General features: G+C 40.3%; 1 protein-coding gene across 2 annotated transcripts in view; it reads right to left on the bottom strand.

Moving 5' to 3' along the window:
* LOC136873861 (valine--tRNA ligase) overlaps window positions 1–19,050 on the bottom strand; it is a 292,221-nt gene that overhangs the window by 59,122 nt on the left and 214,049 nt on the right. For both annotated transcript variants that reach the window (XR_010860187.2, XM_067147153.2), the window contains exon 13: window positions 1,349–1,614. Coding sequence is in view for 1 of the 2 variants with exons in the window: in XM_067147153.2 (XP_067003254.2) it covers window positions 1,349–1,614 (266 nt within the window). In the remaining variant the exon portion in view is untranslated. The remainder of the gene's footprint in view (window positions 1–1,348; window positions 1,615–19,050) is intronic.

Raw genomic sequence — 19,050 nt, 5'->3', positions numbered from 1 at the left:
TCAGCCATGCAATGCAATCAAGACATTCGAGGTCCCGCTTTTCTGAACCTGTTTTGTTTCCAATTATAGAGTCCAAACAGTGTGAATCTATTCCCAAATGGTTTCTGGAGATGGTCTCTGATATTCCCAGTTGGCGTATGTGTAGTATAAGCCACTCCTTCTGAATAAAGCCGTGCTGTAGATAGCGCGCCAAATCACCAGCTGATAACAAGCGTATGTTACGAGTTGTACTTCCGAATGCAATACATAGTGACTGGAAACATTGCTTTGATAAGTGCGGCTTTGAAAGCCAGACCCTTATTTTTAAGTACATTTCATGCTTGTACTCTACATTTATCACATCGGGATTTACCTAAACAGCTGTAAATGAGATAAAAGAGAGACCGCATTGTTTAGGTTAGGTATGCTATCGCCCGGATAGTGCCAAAAGTTCCATGACAGAAAGAATAAAAAATAAATAACATGAAAGTTTGCCGCATTTATGGATATCTACAGGTGTGGCGGTAATGCGTTCTGTTATCATAATGTTTAATTTTGTACATTTGTTGTTTCCATTTTTTTATTAACACATACCCTCTTATGTTTTGTTTGGCATCTCCGAAAATCATTAAAAGTAAATGGGGGATATGAAATCAATATTATTAGGTACGTTGGCGAGTAAAACAACTGTTATGACTGGATAGTTTTTAATCACGTTTTAAACTTACTTCTCTGCAAAAAATACCTAGGCCTATATTGGCCTGAGTTACAAGATATTAAACAATCACTCAGTTAATGATCTCGCTTGCTATATTAATAACAACAACTGCAAATATTTCTCAACTGAAGTAAACTTGTTTCCTCATCCCAAGGTGGCACAGCTCTTTTTAGACACGCCCCCAGTGGAGGGGACTTACATGTACCATTTTTACCGCATACCAAACTTCCTGCCATTCGTAAATCTCTGGTAGTATGGTACCGGGAATCAAACTCAGACTCCCAAGAATGTTAGCTAACTGTGCAAACCATTACACTGGTGGACATTCTTAACTGCAAAACACAGACATATAGCATGACTGATGCATGCTTGCAATGCTTGAGTTGGACACAAAACTATTCACCTATTTGTGCGATGTCATCAGAGCTGCAATAAAACTTGTACTGCTTCGAAGCAGAATCGTTGTTCTTCTCTGACGAATTATGTTGGGGGGTCTTTATGCGAGATTTCTTTTTTTCATTTTCTTCATCTCAAAAAACCATGGGGAGTCTAACACATGAGGGGGTCTAATACACGAGTAAATAAGTTAACACACTACAAATATTGGAATCACTATGATGTCAGTACACAGGGTAATACAATTAGACATACCAGATATATATCACAGAACTCGTCATAGAGGAATGTCTTAAGGGCAGCCGTAGCACAGTGAAATTGCATATTGTGCAATGCTTCGTCCATCTCTGCCACCATACAGGCTAGTCGACTGAGGATCCAGCGGTCCATCCTCCTCAGGGCAGCCTGATGAGGAACGACTCTTGTCACACACTGATGAACATACTTGCAGGCTTGCCACACCTTGTTACAGAAGGCACGATTTTTGGCACATGTGTTAACATCGAAGTTGATGAAGAAACCTGAAACATGCACCATAGGCAATGTTTTCTGTCTGGACGATACTATGCTATAACCATAGCAAAAGTCAGATGGCATGTTCATCAGCAACTGTTTACCCTTCCACAAAGCATAAAACTCCCATCAGCTAACAGTAGTTTGATCAGTAAAGCTTGCAAAGGGAACACTTAAAGCCATACTGTCTGTTATAAAAATGAACTACCTCTTAACTTACTCTTTTCCTAGAATTAAAGAATCATAAAAGAGAGTAAATTCTGTTTTTATTAACATATTTCCAAAGTAGTGATTTATGTTTTCATCACCCAGATACTTAACATAGGTTTATGAAGCTAACTGCTTGGAAATCATGACCTTTGCTTTCCTTAAGAGAAACCATGATTATTCTGTTACAGTAAAGTTTCGTTAAGACATTTTTGTAGGGGGCAAGGAAAGAGAACATATTAAACATGAAAACATAGTACTGAATACAGAAATAAAAAACTATCTAACAAGATATAAAATATGCTGCTTTGCTGGTGTGTAAGTTTTCTTCTAGTTTTTCTTTGTATCTGCCAATAATCCTCTATGTTGAATTTTTCTCGTCGTCTTTATTCCATTGGCTTCAGTATCTCATCCGTCATCCAAATCTTCCTCTTCTGTATCTCTGCCATCCTTAGATGTTTTTACAAACACCGATCAATGTGTTTTTCAGTATTTTGCAGTGGCTTTGTACATTATCACCATCTGTGAATAAGCCATTGCCTAATTTACTGTTAAACCTGATACAAAAATAAGCTCACCAGACAATAAATCAGTCACTGCTGGAGAAATCGTTACAAGCAACATTTAACAACCTGGATTCGGTTAGGAAGTGGGTCGTATAAGAAATAAATTGACAAGAGGGTCCAGTTTTTCAATACAATATATCAAGTAAATAATATTACATCAGTCCTGGGGCTAGTTTCAGCCACTTAGTGGCCATCTTCAGCCAAATAAAAATTAAACAGATTATGTTATAGCTAGACAGCAGAAATTTAGGCTCTAAAAGGAAATTTATTTTTTTTTTTTGCTAGGGGCTTTACGTCGCACCGACACAGATAGGTCTTATGGCGACGATGGGATAGGAAAGGCCTAGGAGTTGGAAGGAAGCGGCCATGGCCTTAATTAAGGTACAGCCCCAGCATTTGCCTGGTGTGAAAATGGGAAACCACGGAAAACCATCTTCAGGGCTGCTGATAGTGGGATTCAAACCTACTATCTCCCGGATGCAAGCTCACAGCCGCGCCCCTCTACGCACACGGCCAACTCGCCCGGTAGGTAATGTTTTAGGCGCCTAAAATAGGCTTCTTGACTGCTATATTTAGGCACGAAAATGAATAATAGGCAGATTTATGTAACTGAGCAGATATCTAGAAAACGTTAAAAAAAACACTGTCAAGTAATTAGGGAATTCAAGGAGCCACTGTTGAATTAATGATACTTTAGATGTGCAGCTGTTGTTCTAGTGAGAGATGAAATTCCAAGATTTGAGAAGGTTATGTTTGTAGAGGTAAAGAGATTGGGACGTTCACATTGTGTCACTAATTGCTGGGCTTTCCAAAGCTGGGAAGGAGGAAGGGGTTGCTAACACTCCTTGCGGTGTTTTATACAGGCTCGTTAGAATCGTAGTTGACCTTTAAGTTACAGGCTCATTAAAAATAATGGCACAGTACATTATTATTGTGAATAGTGTAAAAGATCAAAATTAAATGATGATGATGATGATGCTTGTTGTTTAAAGGGGCCTAACATCTAGGTCATCGGCCCCTAATGGTACGAAATGAGACGAAATGGAATGACAAATTAAAAGTCCAAAATCCTCCACTGAACACAATTCAAAACGTGAGGACGAAGAATAAATGGATGGATATGAATTTAAAACAATCAGTGGCTCCAACACGCAATGTCTCGCATTCACAGAAACTGACCTGAAATAATAGTATTACTGACCAAGGGACTGCGTCTATAGCATAATACTGAATCGATGATGCTTTGAGTACAAAGGGGTCCAAAATCCAAGTCATAGGCCCCTCATAATTGTACTATTCACTAGGAAAGTAGAACCATGGTATTTTTCATGCTGCGGTACTAATCAAAAGTAGCGTAGACTCGTGGTATTCCACACATTATAGTACTACTCACAGGTAATGAAATTCGCACATGTAATACAGATCTATGGGGTTTCGCACATTGCGGCGCCATTTACAGGCAACACAAACCTATGGTGTTCATTACGTAAGTGTACTAACTACAGGGACTTGCACTATCCCTTAGTGTTCCTCATATAGTGGGTACTAATCATAGGCAAGCCAGAACCATGGTGTCGCTCATCCCATGATATCGCTCGTATAGTGCTACCAATCACAGGTACTGTAAAAGCTGGCAACGTACTCTTTTGCTACTAATCACAAACCTATTTGGTACTGAACATAGTGGTACTATGCGCAAGTAAAAGCGGCCCATGGTGTTCCCCGCATGGTGGTACTAATCACAAGTAGTTTCATGGTTCTAATACAATCATCCCTTGGTCACCCCTTTTAGTCGCCTCTTACAACAGGCAGAGGATACCGTGGGTGTTTCCTCGTCTGAGTCCCCCACACACGGGGGAGTTGTGTGTTTGGTCCGCGAGAGGTATTTTATTTCCCTCAAGTCCGCTGGTTAGGACACCCCTATCTGCCACCTGGGGCGCGCCACGTGGGAGTATCACCTCTCCCCTTCTACACCAGCGTAGTAGGTTCGTGGAGATCAAAATTAAAATGGAAATTCAAATCTAACAAAGGAAAAACTAGTCAAACTGGAAAATTGGCATTAAAAATAGACTTAGACTGGAAAATAGGCTCTAACGTCAAAATAGGCATTTTTAGGCATTACAAAACTGCTTTATATAGACCTAAACATTCATGAAACGTGTAAATTTAAAAGGTGATGTATTTATAAGTTAAGGAAATAATAGGCATTTGCCTAAAATCTGCTGTCTAGTGATTACTAAAATATATGTATACCAGACAAAGACAGTGTTGCAGGAATAATGTATTTTAATGTTATATTTATCACGTAATCTGTTTAATTTTTATTTGGCAGAAAATGGTCATTAAATTGCTGAAATTAGTCCCGAGACTGATGTAGTATTATTTACTTGTTATACTGTACTGAAAAGACCCTCTTGTCAATTTATTACTTATAATTGCACTTCAATACGGAACAAAAATGAAATTTATTGGAAGTGGCTCCACAAGGTTGTGCAGGTATGTCGCATCCAGATTAAGCCACTTGCTGAGGATCTGATCGTGCATTTTCACCAAACTGTGGAGATGCTGATGTCAGCATTATACCTGCTGTTCCAAAATGTCCCACAGATTTTCAGTGGGGTTCAAATCAGGTGATTCTGTAGGCCAATCAAGATGTAATAGGGTGGGGGTGTTTGTAAAACCAGTTACATGTGTGCCTAGCCAGATTAACTTTGCTGTTGTCATCTGGATAAATCAGGATGTCAGTAGCACACTCACCATGCAGATGTTGATTGAGAGGGAACACCTAATCATCCAATGTTTAAATAAACATGCTGGTTCATATTAGTGATCACCTCAGTGAGCGGGCCCAATCCACGATACGTAGGAAGCGACTTTGATTCACAAGCCGCGAAGCGCGTCTCTAGTCCCTCTCAGTCAGGATCATTTTCCGACCACAATTATGACGTTGTGTTCCATGCCCACGTGTAGTACAACACGGCTTGTAGACACATTGAAGAGTCCACTGCGAAACACCAACAAATCCAGCAACTTCACGCACCGTACGGCCATGGGCATGGCAAAACATCATTGCCCTTTTTTGCCACTCTGTTACATCCCTACATCTACCCATGTTGACGTACACCTTCCGCTTGAACCACCATGTCTCCCTGATCGCTACTGTCTTATGCTCATGTAGAGGCAGTGCACATGCGGTTGAGCACGGGACTCGTTCGCTGTGCCATCTGTGAGTGTGCACTAGGGTGACTAATTTTTTGTCTGGTGAGCTTATATGTTCCAACCTAAGTGGGAATGCAACTTTTGTAGGCATGAAAGAACTGCAAAGGATGAAGAAAATCAAATTGAATTATGGGGAAGAAATTGACATTATTTGACTATTAACTGGGATGACCATCAATGATGCTGATTTTGCACATTGTGTTCTTCAGTTATTATGGATGCCATGAGCAAATGTTAATTCTGATCTTTTTCTGTTTACAATAATGTTCTCTCAGAATCTAGGAATATCTGTGACTGACGTACATTAAATTCTGATTGTGGACATGCTGATGGATAGAAAATTGGTGTGCCAATAGGAAAAAGATGGATGAAAATGAAAATCCACAACCTGTTTCCAGTCATTTGACCAGGTCAGGGATGGAATGAATGAAGCCCCCATCTAGCGGCGAGGGTACCAACTGTGCCAGCTGCTGAAGCCTGTCGCACTCCTCTGGGGTAATGATAAATGACTGACAGATGAAATGAAATCGTATTGGAGAGGTTCTGTATGAGTTGCGCCGAGTAAAATTTGCACCGTGGAGATTCCCCGCCGGGAGTAGAAGTAGTTTGACAGCTGTCTTAAGCATCTGCTACCTGTGCTGCACCACAGGGGGTTATTTCCAAGTTCAAGGAATGTCTGTGAATATCTGTAGTACTGAGAATTTGAAATTAATATATAAAGAATATTATTCACTCTATCTTGTTTTTTGCTAGTTGTTTCACGTCGCACCGACACAGATAGGTCTTACGGCGACGATGCGACAGGAAAGGGCTAGGAGTGGGAAGGAAGTGGCTGTAGCCTTAATTAAGGTGCCTGGTGTGAAAATGGGAAACCGCGGAAAACCATTTTCAAGGCTGCCGACAGTGGGGTTCGAACCTACTATCTCCCGAATACTGGATACTGGCCGCACTTAGGCGACTGCAGCTATCGAGCTCAGTATTCACTCTATCAATGTTGGTTTCTTGCACATTTAGAAAACCTGTATCGTATTTATATCAGTGGGTGAAATATGTATAACTACGTAGTTTGACTTAATTTACAAACCAAGTGTGGAAACATGGAATCAGTCTTTCAGTCTTTTGAAGAATATCCATAACCTGTTTGTAGCTAATTGACAGGGTCAGGAATAGAATGAATGAAGAATGAAATACTGCTAAAGGAAGAAAATACTGCCGAATGCGAGATCTGACATGCTTTTGCGGACAAAGATTAATGGATGGCAAATGAAATGTAGCGAATTTGTTGAATAAAGAATGACCAGTGAAAACAGAAAAAAAAACTGTCTCACCCTACGTTTCCCTGACATGCACCCCTTATGAAGTGATAGTGCTCAAGAATGAACCATAGCTACTGCCAAAGAAAGGAAATTGTGTGCCCTGGCAAGGCCTGTCCCATTCCCCTGGGTATGAAAGATTAATAAATGACAAATGAAATTGTTTCAAACAGTGATGCTGATATAAATATGAAGAAATCAGAAATAATATTTTGAACGCCAGCTTTGTCCAGCATAAATGCTATCTAAAGTGATCGTAGATTTAACCCCCGGAGCAGTGATGGGAAGCCTACGTTCCATCAGCGTCATGAAGAAGCTTTTTTAATCTTAACAATAACTGAAATTTACAGTTTTCCATCGCAAATGTTCATTCTATCAGCGTAGTTTCATTCCCTGTGGAATTCCCAAACAAGACCTCTAGTTCCTAGAATGATTAATGACTACGGCGCAAGTTTTACTGATTTTAACACGGCGCAACTTTTACTCGGTGCAACTCATACGACACCATTGGAGAGTGTTGCTGGAATGAAAGATGACAGGGAAAACCGGAGTACCCGGAGAAAAACCTGTCCCACCTCCTCTTTGTCCAGCACAAATCTCACATGGAGTGACCGGGATTTGAACCACGGAACCCAGTGGTGAGAGGCTGGTTTGCTGTCACCCGAGCCATGGAGGCTAAAAAGATGGATGAAAGATTATTATTATTATTATTATTAGGCCTAACCATTGCACAGTACTGTATTATATTTCTTCTTTCCTTTCATATTTTTTTTGAAACTGAAAGATGTAAAATATAAAAATGAAGTAAGTAATTACATTTGCTGTTTGCTCCTTTTTGTTTAACGTATGTGAGTTCCTTTATTCTATTCGGTTCGTTATGACCCATGAGGATCATAAGTGACTTGTTCGGCACGTTTTCTTCCTTCCCAATACCTCTTCATTCTCTCACTCTTCTTTCTCTCTGCTTCCGTGATCTGAATCTGGATCCTGGTGTCTATCCATCTGTGACCTTCCATGAGCTTTTTGTATTTGGACCTATCCTGTACTGTTATCAGTGGATATTTTTCCTTTATGCCAATAGCCTCCCAATTTTCTCTGACTTCCTTCATCCACTTATTTCCAGTTAAGCCGGTTGCATTCCATATCTTCTTCGTCAATGTGCCTATTGTTTTTTCACGTCAACTGTTCTAAAAATCTTCAAGATCATAATTACGTATTCAATTATATTGAATCGTATTATAAGTATATATATATATAGGCACATTTTCGTGAACTAAGCAAATACTTGATCATTAATCTATCCTTCAATCTCCATCAGCGTATGAAACTACAGCACTTGACGTTGTAAACATCGCGCCGATCTTCTGGAGCTTGCAAGTTACTTCGGTTGAGCTGCTCGTCTTCGGCTTCTTCATGACTTTAGATCTTCATATTTGAATTGCGTTGTGACTTTGTGCCTGACGGTGTATGCAGTCTGGCTCATTTAACTATTCTCTGCTTTTCGTGAACATTGTGAAACAGTGCCAAACATTGCGGGTGCCGTGCTGATGCTCGGAAGATTACGCATTACTTCTTTTAAGTGACTTAGATTCCACTTTATCTGAATTTTACAGTGCCTACCCCCGTCATTTTTATATTGCCTCTTCAACTGATATTGTGTGGACTTGACCGTTAACTTCTTTCTTACTTATGTATTGTTTTTTGAGTTACAATCAGCTGATGATGACCCAGACTGGGGTCGAAACCGGTACCAATTCCACTTTTAATTAAATAAGAATGTAATCTCTACATCTCTTATTTACTTGTATTGGATAGGTTGAACTACCATATTTATTATTTCAATTTAACTAGACCATCCTCTTGTCGGACTCCTGTCTTAATTTCAAAGCCATCTGACAACATACTCCGGTATCTTACTCTAGTGGTTGGATGTTTAGCAGTGTGTTCCTGTCTATCGAGTCGTAGGATTTTGCAAAGTCTACAAATGTCACTATTGTGTCCTTTCCTTTCCTGTGTCTGTGTTCTATGATTCTCTTGAGTCCAAAGATCTGTTCTACGCAGTTTCTCCCTTTCCGGAAACCACCCTGGTATTCTCCTATGGTCGATTCAAGCTGTGCTTCCACTCTGTTCAGCAATAATCTCGAGAGTATCTTGTACCCAATGTTTAGCAGTGGGATACCTCTATAGTTATCCAGTGTTCTTTTGTCTCCTTTCTTATGTACTGGTATAATTATGGCTTCTTTTCAGTTGCTAGGTATCTTCTTATTTATCCAGATGTCCATTATTATTCTGTACATGCTTTCTTCCATTGCAGGACCACCCCATTTGATCTCCTCGGCGCATATACCATCATTACCTGCGGCTTTGTTGTTCTTGAGATCCCTGATTGCCTTCACAACTCCTGTTCTGGTGGGTGCTCGTCCTTGGTTGATGTCTCTGCTGTATTGTAGAGTCCTACTCCTTGTGGGTGCTTCTGTGTTCAGTAGATCTTTGAAATATCTTGCCATTTCTTCGCATATGTCTTTTTCACCTATTTTTCAACTCGCCATCTTGTCCTTTCACAAAAGGTTCTCTCTCCTCATAACCCTTTATCCTGCTCTTCATCTCCTTAAAGAAGGATCATAATTTGTTTTTCTTAAATGCACGATCAGCTTCTTCCAGTCTCTCATTCCACCTTTTCCTTCTGGCATTCCTGATCGCCTTGCCAGCCATCTTTCTTGCTGTCTCGAATGTTGACAGGTCCTCTTCCTTCTTGGTAGTCTGCCACCTTACCCACATCTTCCTCCTGTACTTCTCTAACCTTGTCCTTTAAGTTTTCCCATTTACTCTCCACTGTCAGGTTCTTCATGTACTGATCTCGGTTTTTGTTCAGCAGTTCTCTGTCGATCTGGTGTGAGTTTGTGTTCGTGTTTCTCCTAGTTCTGTTTGGTATCCATCTACATTTGATTTCAGTGAGATAGTGGTCAGACTCCATTCTGCTGTTTTTCCTGACTTTGGTGTTCATGATCTCTGCATGGTTTTTGTCTTGGATCACTACGGGGTCCATCTGCCTTTCACCAATTCTATTGCTCGGGCTTACACAGGTTGTCTTTTTACTCGCCTTGGCTTTATAGTGTGAAGTCATGATTCTCATCCTGTGTCTTTTGCACAAGTTCACAAGCCTTTCTCCATTCTTATTTGTTCTCTTGTGCGCAGGGTAATCCCCTACAGGGCCTTTGAATCTCCTTTCAGTACCTAGCTGTGCATTGAAATCCCCCAGCAGATCGTGACACCTCTCTTGTTTGCTTCCGTTACTACCTTATCCAGTGCGTTCCAGAAGTTCTCTGCCCCTGCCTTGTCTTTTTTGTTCTTATCATTTGTGGGAGCATGGGCATTGACAAGTGTATAAGTTTTATTGCCGATTTTCATCATCAAGTATGACAGTCTCTCATTCACACCCCTCCAGTCAATGAAACTACTCAAGAAGCTTCGGTCTACTATAAACGCCGTACCAAACATAAACGTCTGTTGCTTCATCTCGATACCCGGTTTTCCGTTCAATATTACATATCCTTCTGATTCCACCGTATCTTCATCTCTGAATCTCGTTTCCTGTAGAGCCAGTATGCCGATTCCATGTTTTCTCATTGCATCTACGACTTGTTTCAGGTTCTCCACTCTGATCATGGTTTGTATGTTGATGGTTCCTAATTTAAAAGTTCTCTTGGGTCTGATCATTTGTGTCCGGCGTATTGAGGACGTTGAGGTATTGGGGAGCTCCGACTCTCCTTCTGCACATGATGCAGGTTCCCCAGAATCCAACAACCTGCTTGCATCGACCAAGGTCGACGGGGGATTAACCCCATGGGGTAAAGTAGTGATTATCATGTGCTCCATGGTTACTTCACAAGCCGAAGTATTAAGCTGGGCTGCCACAGTATCGGTAGAGGGCATTTTATACCTTCTGCCAGGATAATGTTCTCCCTAGTTGGTCAGGGCTGGGAGTAGGCATTTTCTCCATACCCCCCAATAGCAATGGTTTTTCCGCCAATACTCGGGTGGCTGACTGCAGTGGTTTCCTACTGGGCGATGGGGTCGCCACATCCCTACGCCATATGAGTTCCTTTTACTATGCAATATTTTTTAAAATGAAACCGCAGATAATTAATGTTAATACATGATTTTTCAGGAGTACACTGAACTGTATATGAACAAAACTGGAATTGTTTAAGTTATGCTCCAGTTAAATCTAGTTTCATTTCATTTCATTCTTTTTTGACAATTGAAGCTTCTACTTCTCATGAACAAGCAAATTTTTTTCACCTATGTTTATGTGAAAATGAAAATCCACAGTCTGTTTCCAGTCATTTTAACCAGGTGAGGAATGGAGGTCAGCAGTGAGGATGGGAATTGTGCCAGCTGCCAAAGCCTGTTGCACTCCTCTGGGGCAATGAATAATGACTGACAGATGAAATGAAATGATATTGGAGAGTGTTGCTGGAATGAAAGATGACAGGGAAAGCCAGAGCACCCGGAAGAAACCTGTCCTGCCTCTGGTTTGTCCATCACAAATTTCACATGGATTTGCATCAAAGAACCCAGCGGTGAGAGGCCAGATATTGACGCCTGAGCCACGGAGGCTCTTCTATGTTTATGTACTAAGTATAAATTGGAATTTTTCGCTGACTTAAGGAACCAAAAATTACTATTTTAAAACAGAAAGATTGGTGGTTTTATACAAACAATGTAATACCTTCAGAACACATCAAACTTTTAATTTAAAAAAATAATTATATTTACAAGTACACACATTTCGTGATGGCATATTAATTTTCGAAATAAATCTCTGAAAAATAAATTTACATTAAGGCAACTCTACTCAGGGAGTGGCAACCCTGCCCATGCGAGTCCCTGAGCACACTCACCCGGTCCGTAGCATCTGGTAAGGGTCCCAGCTCAGGGTTATGAGTGAAGACCTCAACAGTACCTATAGTGGAGAAAAAGGGCTTCTGTACGATGTAGGTGGTGGAAGAGGCAGCCCAGTGCTCGGGTTAACAGAGCAAAAGGTATCTGTATCCAAGTTGAAAGAAGGTATCAGCTGTACCTCAGAAAGGCAGCTAAAACAGCGACTGTTTGTTATGTTAAGGGTAACTGATCAATGACCTAAAATGGCAATGTGGAAATCACCTCAATTAATTCTCCATGATATCATCAGTATGGCTGAACAATCAAATACCTCGGACCCCAGTCCCCGGCAGGACTTCACTGGTCAGTGGGTGCTAAGAATCTCCGAGTCGGCCATAATGAAGATATGCACTGAGAATGTGAGAAGTATTATATGAAGGAGGAAAGATTTATAATGCCATCAGAGAAATAGAAAGACTCCAGATAATAATCAACTAGAGAATTAACAAAATGTGATAGCCAAGATTAGGTACTGTAGCTGCAGGATCAAAGATTATTTTGTCTATTACTCAGGAAAGAACAAACCAAATCATTTAAATGGAGTTGGTATCATACTAGGTAAGCAAGAAAATAATGTAGTGAAGGCCGTCGTTATCAAACAGAGTTTTATTGACCAAGTTTAATTCAAAACATTTCAATATAAATAACATCCTAGCGTATGCTCCCACATGTGATGGAACTGATGATTATATTGAAAAATTTTATGGAGACATTGATGACGCTCTAAAAATAATAAAAAGTTTGGAAATGACCATACTAATGGGAGATTTCAGTGCAAAAGTGCAACAAGGTATGTGTGAGGACATAACTGACAATAATGGCTTGTCAACAGAAGAGTTTTATTGTGACAAATTCCTTCTACCTGGAAATAAAATGCTGAAAACAAGTCAAGGATTGTGAGGAATCAGACTGATTACATTTCGATTAAAAAGAGATTCAGAAACTGCAGTTAAACAATGAAAACTTGTCCGAGTGTTAATGTTTCATCAGATAATAATCCATGGTCGCTAAAATTAAAGAAGAACATGGAAAAGTTTGTCAGCCTTAAACTCCAAGATGCAAACATTAGGAGAACTATATAGAAATATTAACAGTTATCCAACCAGAATGAAATGCCGAAGGACATCGAATTCAGTTGGAGTTGATTCCAAACAACTGTAGTGGATACAGGAAATAGTCATCTGATACAAAAAAGCGAGTTAAAAAAACATATGGATGACTGCTGAAATCCTCGATTTGATGGATCAACGGAGGCTGGTAAAAGAACAAGAACAGGAAAAAGTATAAGGAACTACAGAACAAAATCAGCCAGATGATTAGAAGGACAAATAGACTCTTATATAACAATTATAATTTCGTGTGGCTATTACTAGCCGAGTGCAGCCCTTGTAAGGCAGACCCTCCGATGAGGGTGGGCGGCATCTGCCATGTGTAGGTAACTGCGTGTTATTGTGGTGGAGGATAGTGTTATGTGTGGTGTGTGAGTTGCAGGGATGTTGGGGGCAGCACAAACACCCAGCCCCCGGGCCACTGGAATTAACCAATTAAGGTTAAAATCCCCGACCCGGCCGAGAATCGAACCCGGGACCCTCTGAACCGAAGGCCAGTACGCTGACCATTCAGCCAACGAGTCGGACATATAACAATTAAGAGAAGGTCATCATCGAACATGAATAATGCTACCTCTACTACAGTGGTAACACCAAACAAGGCACAAACACAGTTAAAAGGGGAAGGTAAGAGTACAATACACAATATAAGAAAACACTACACACTCGGAAAAACAGTAGCTAGCATTACGCGGATCTCCAACAAAACAAGTACGTAACTATCAGTAGGGCCAACTAGTGAACGACAAAACGGGAGGATAGAAGGGCTGGGAACCTACCAAAGGCATGGACATGGCTCAGATAGCGGATTCCGAAATAAATGCCCGTGATCCTTAGATTTGAAAAATATTATTTACAAAATAATCTTACAAATACATTCTAAGTTACGAGCTATAAGTTCAGTGGTATCCATAGCTTATTTCGTATCAGTGTAATTTCAAATTTCAAAACAACTATACATCTAGTTACCAATGCAGTAGTACAATGCAATTTACAGGTTGTCCAAAGTCTAGCGTACCTCAAGTGATACAGAACTACCAGAGGCAAACCCCAAGATAATAATATTAAACTACAATATACATATTTTAGTGAAACAAGAAATGGGAATGCCTCGGAAACGAACAGGTAAGTCCAGCTGAAAAACTAAGGTGTCATAAGTAACTAATTTGGTGAATCTAGGCGAGGTTAGGGCAGACTCCTGTATGAAAAGCAAATCGGAACATTACGGAAATTTTAGCAGGACGGAATTCAAGAGTGCTTACCCGAGGAGAGTGCCATCCCGGAAGCCGGGGGACGTCAACCAGATAGGCTGCTCGCAGACAGATAAACCGAGACCGACAGAATTCAGGATACAGAATTAATTCGAACACTGCCTCGCTCACTATATATAGGAATTACTGGCCTTGGAGGCAGCCAATCAGCATGCACGTGTTCCCTATCGCCACCTAGACTCACCAATCACAACCTTACTTTCGATCACGAACTTTGACTAACATTCTAGAACACGCATGATCGCGAAAGTCGTATTTTTCCAGAATAGACAGAACACACTTTCTAGAACACATACCAACAAAGTAACACACCCTGTACAAAAGTTATGTAACTTTCTGGATCTTTCCAGGAACTGTAGAACAGAATTCTACTATTTACAAATGCCTATGTTACAATATTACACAGTACAGGTTAGGTCAATAAAAATAAAATATCATATCGTATTTTACAAACAAAGTCTTCAAAAAAATACATTCCACTCGCATTACATAGTTCACTGGTAACAAATAAGAAATGAACAGCAGGAAAGTCTATGTGACTAATCTTTTCCATGGTAATAGGGGAGCATGTCCTTCCATTTGTGATACAGATGAAGGACCATTAATAACTTGCCGAGAAGTAGAATATTCACTTCGTACTGCAAAAACAGAAAAGCCCCTGGACATGATGGTATTCCTGTAGATATAGTAACAAATTCTTAAAGAAGACCAATCACTGGATATCCTGATTGAGCTATTCAATCTAGCATACCCAGTTTGGATTCTATAATAGATTCGATAACAGAGAGGCATGGCTGGATTTGCAGGTTTTGGTGCAAAGATGCATAGATATGTCTGGACATATGTGCTTGTTTATCAGTTATGAAAAAGCTTTTGACCACGTGAAACGTGAAACATTCCTGCACATCCTACATGATACTGGACTGAATGGAAGGACATCCGTATTATTGCCAACCTGTAATGGGTTTTTTTTTTTTTTTTTTTTTGCCATTTGTTTTACGTCGCACCGACACAGATAGGTCTTATGGCGACGATGGGATAGGATAGGCCTAGGAATGGGAAGGAAGCGGCCGTGGTCTTAATTAATGTACAGCCCCAGCATTTGCCTGGTGTGAAAATGGGAAAACACGGAAAACCATCTTCAGAGCTGCCGACAGTAGGGTTCGAACCCACTATCTCCCGATTACTGGATACTGGCCGCACTTAAGCGACTGCAGTTATCGAGCTCGGTAACCTGTAATGGAATCTGACCGCATCAGTTAAGGTTGATAACACCAACACCTGTGCTATTGAAATAAAGCGAGGAGTGAGGCAAGGCTGTGTTCTATCTCCACTCCTCTTCAATATCTACTGTGAAAGGGTATTTTCTGGAGCACTGGAAGGAAAACAGGAGGGTGTCACTGTTAAGGGGATCACAATAAATAATCTGTGATATGCAGACAATACTATTCTGCTTGCAACAAGTGCTGACGATCCACAAACATTACTATCTGGCTAAATTGTTAGAACGCTGGTCTTTGGTCCAAGGGGTCCCAGTTCGATTTCCAGCAAGGTCAGGGATTTTAACTTTCATTAGTTAATTTCTATGGCTTGGATAATAGGTGTTTATGCCGACTTGAGCATTAGAATTCATTTTAGGTAGGTCCCCGTCCTCACAGATGCCCAGGTCGCCCATATGGCGGCAACTAGCAAGCCCTGCACCTGGCCTCTATGAAGGCACACACCATTATTACAAACTTTTTATTTTTTACTTTTTTAAACTGTTAGGTTCCTCAGTCTGCCAAAACTGATCTTGAGTTTGTTTGTTCAATGCTTGTCCAGTTTCTCTACAGCGTCAGGTATGAAGTGATGAATCTGTCGTGGCGGGTTTTATTAAATGACTGGATGCCCTTCCTGACGTCAAACTCATCAGAGGAGTTTATGAGTTGAAATGAATGACGTGATATATGATAGTAGGAAGGGAGAGCGTGAAATCCGGTGCTGGCACATAGCCTTCTCTTGTCAAATAGCACCAAGGTGGTCTGCTCAAGGCTTAACGTCACCATCCGGCGGATTAATTACCATCAACAGCATCATATGCCCTCACTCAATATTAGCACTGCAGACAGGTTTGGAATTTAATCCAGGCTTTTAGCATGCAATCTAGCGATTAGAAATTGTACACCACGACCTCCCCTAGCCTGCCGGCCAAATGGTGAAATATTTTTCGACCAAAGGGTCTCGAACCAGTTAACTATGGTGTCAGACTGTTTAGACTTCAACGCCTTAACGATCATGGCCACCAAATGGGCTGAAATTAATCTTGAGTAATTAGATTAAATTTTAATCAAGGTGTTTCTTTTTCGAGTATAATACTGTTGCCATGTTTTTCTTTTCAAGTAGTTCATACATTTACTTACATTTATACATGTCCCTCGTCGTTCGATCTTATGCAATGAGTCGGCGAACGAGGCTTTTCCACCAGTTCCGGTCTCGGAACTTTTCTCCTTCTTCAATGCTTTCCAAAGTATATCCTCGGAATTCAATATCAGTCTTCATCATCTCCTTGTACCTGAGTCTTGGTCTTTTGTCTTCGAGTTCTAGATCATACATTTGTTTCGGTAATCTGTTATCTTCCATGCGTCACGTATGTCCATACCATCTCAGTCACTGCGATATTATTCTGTCCTGCAGCCTTACAACTTGAGCCTGCTAGCAGATTTTCTCATTACGGACTCTGTCGCTCTGTGTCTTACCGATCATGCTACGGACAATCTCATTTCTGCTGCTGGATTCTACTGACATCTTTACTTCTCATGGTCCATGTTTCGCAACCACACATCATGACTGGTACGTAATAGGTTTCATATATGACTCTTACATGTTGTTGGTATTTTTTTGTTCCATATTATATCTTTAACTATTTTGTAGAAGTTGCTACCTGTCTGATTTCTGTGGGAAATGTCCTTGTCTACAGAACCAGTATCAGAGATAACACTTCCAGGATATTTGAATTGATTGTTCATCTGTAGCTGTTTCTCCTCCATTTCAACATGTCCCACTGGTTGTCTGTATATTTTCATGACCATAACCAAACTTTTCTCTTGGCTGAAGACGAGTCCATATTCTTTAGCAGCTTCTGTCCATGAGTTTATTTGTTCTTGAAGGTCTTCTTTAGAGTCTCCCCACAAGCATATATCGTCAGTGAACACGATGACTTTCATTTTTTTACCTCCAAATGTTTGATGTTCTTTTCTTTGAATCTCATTCATCACAGTGATGAAAAGAAGAGGAGGAGACAAAACACCACCCTGTCTTAACCCAGATTTTACATCAAAGGCTTCAGTCATTCCTACAGGTGTTTTGACTTTACTGCAGGTGCTGCTCAGATGTTTATACATTAATTTCTCAAAATTAGTTTAGACAGACTGAAGAACCTAAATGGACTGAGTTGAAACTGAAAAGATATGGCTTCAGATATTACAAATTATCACGAACATTACTAAACCGTGTGGTCGAACACAGTGCACATCACTGGAGCAAATCCAATGATTGAAGTATCTCGGCTACTTACCTGACCACAGCTGGAACAATGCCGCTGAAATTAGGTCCTGGATTGAACATTCACTCATGGCATCCCTGATAACTGAAGAACACAGAGTGCATAATTCATGGTCAACCGAGTTAACCTTGAAATAATGTCCATTTCTTCCTCACAGTTCAATTTTCATCATCCTTTGCAATAGTTTCAACCTACAATAATTGCACTCTTGCTCAGGCTGGAACAAAAGTTCAACTTCTTTGCAAGATCTTGATTTATTACAAACTGAACAGTTTCTGCAGGGTATCGAGTTGAGCCTTTATGGACTGCATGATAGCAACCAATTTCATTTCAGTGTCTTATATGTTATTCTTCTCCCAACTTTGACATCCCCCCAGTATTTTTTGAGCCAATCAGCCAACACCATCTTGTGCTCTTCAGGTAGAGTCCTCTGCGTCTTTTGGATTATTATTATTATTATTATTATTATTATTATTATTATTATTATTATTTTAATTAATGTTCTTGGCTTTATGTCCCCATAACTATTTTTACCGTTTTCGGAGGTACCGGAATGTTGTCTCGCAGAAGTTCTTTTACATGCCAGTAAATCTACCAACACAAAGCTGACGCATATTTGAGCACATTCAAATACCACCAGACTGAGCTAGGATTGACTCTTGTAAACTTGGGTTCAGGAAACCAGTGCTCTAACCTTCTCCGTCACTCAGCCTGGCTATTATTGTTATTATTAATTTTTTTTCAAGTTGCAGTTTGCTCCTAAATTTGCAGTTATATTGCAACAACATTAACCCTCTCAGTGCTGCGCGTATTTGTTAGATACTAGCCAAGAGTGCCACCAACTTTTTGTCCGACTTGCAACTCTCTAGAAAAAAAAATTCATCACTCTCTCAATTTTGAGGCGTTATTATGCAAAAGAAACTAATTATGTAATATAATTTGGACTATCAACTGTCTACGCGACACTTGTTAAATTGTGTGCACTATCCGCACAAGTAACATTTTGTGAATTAGGCATTTTACTGTTGGACTCTGCTTTACTGACAATGTGCCGATGTGATGAGCGGTAATATTGCCATTATCTATTTGAAACTGAAATTCAACACTATGTGACTAAGTGGATGATAATACTACTCATTGTATGTATATTGGGACATGACAGTGCGTAACGTTCCTGCAAGTTATATCTTGTGTGGGGATCGTACTGTGGACAGCAACATGTACTCTTGCGCTATCTATGTGCGTGCTTTGCTACCGCAAGGTGTGATTTGACG

This window comes from Anabrus simplex, chromosome 5 (genome assembly GCF_040414725.1).
Source record: "Anabrus simplex isolate iqAnaSimp1 chromosome 5, ASM4041472v1, whole genome shotgun sequence".
Taxonomy (NCBI): domain Eukaryota; kingdom Metazoa; phylum Arthropoda; class Insecta; order Orthoptera; family Tettigoniidae; genus Anabrus; species Anabrus simplex.
This window is presented reverse-complemented; position numbering and strand designations above follow the sequence as displayed.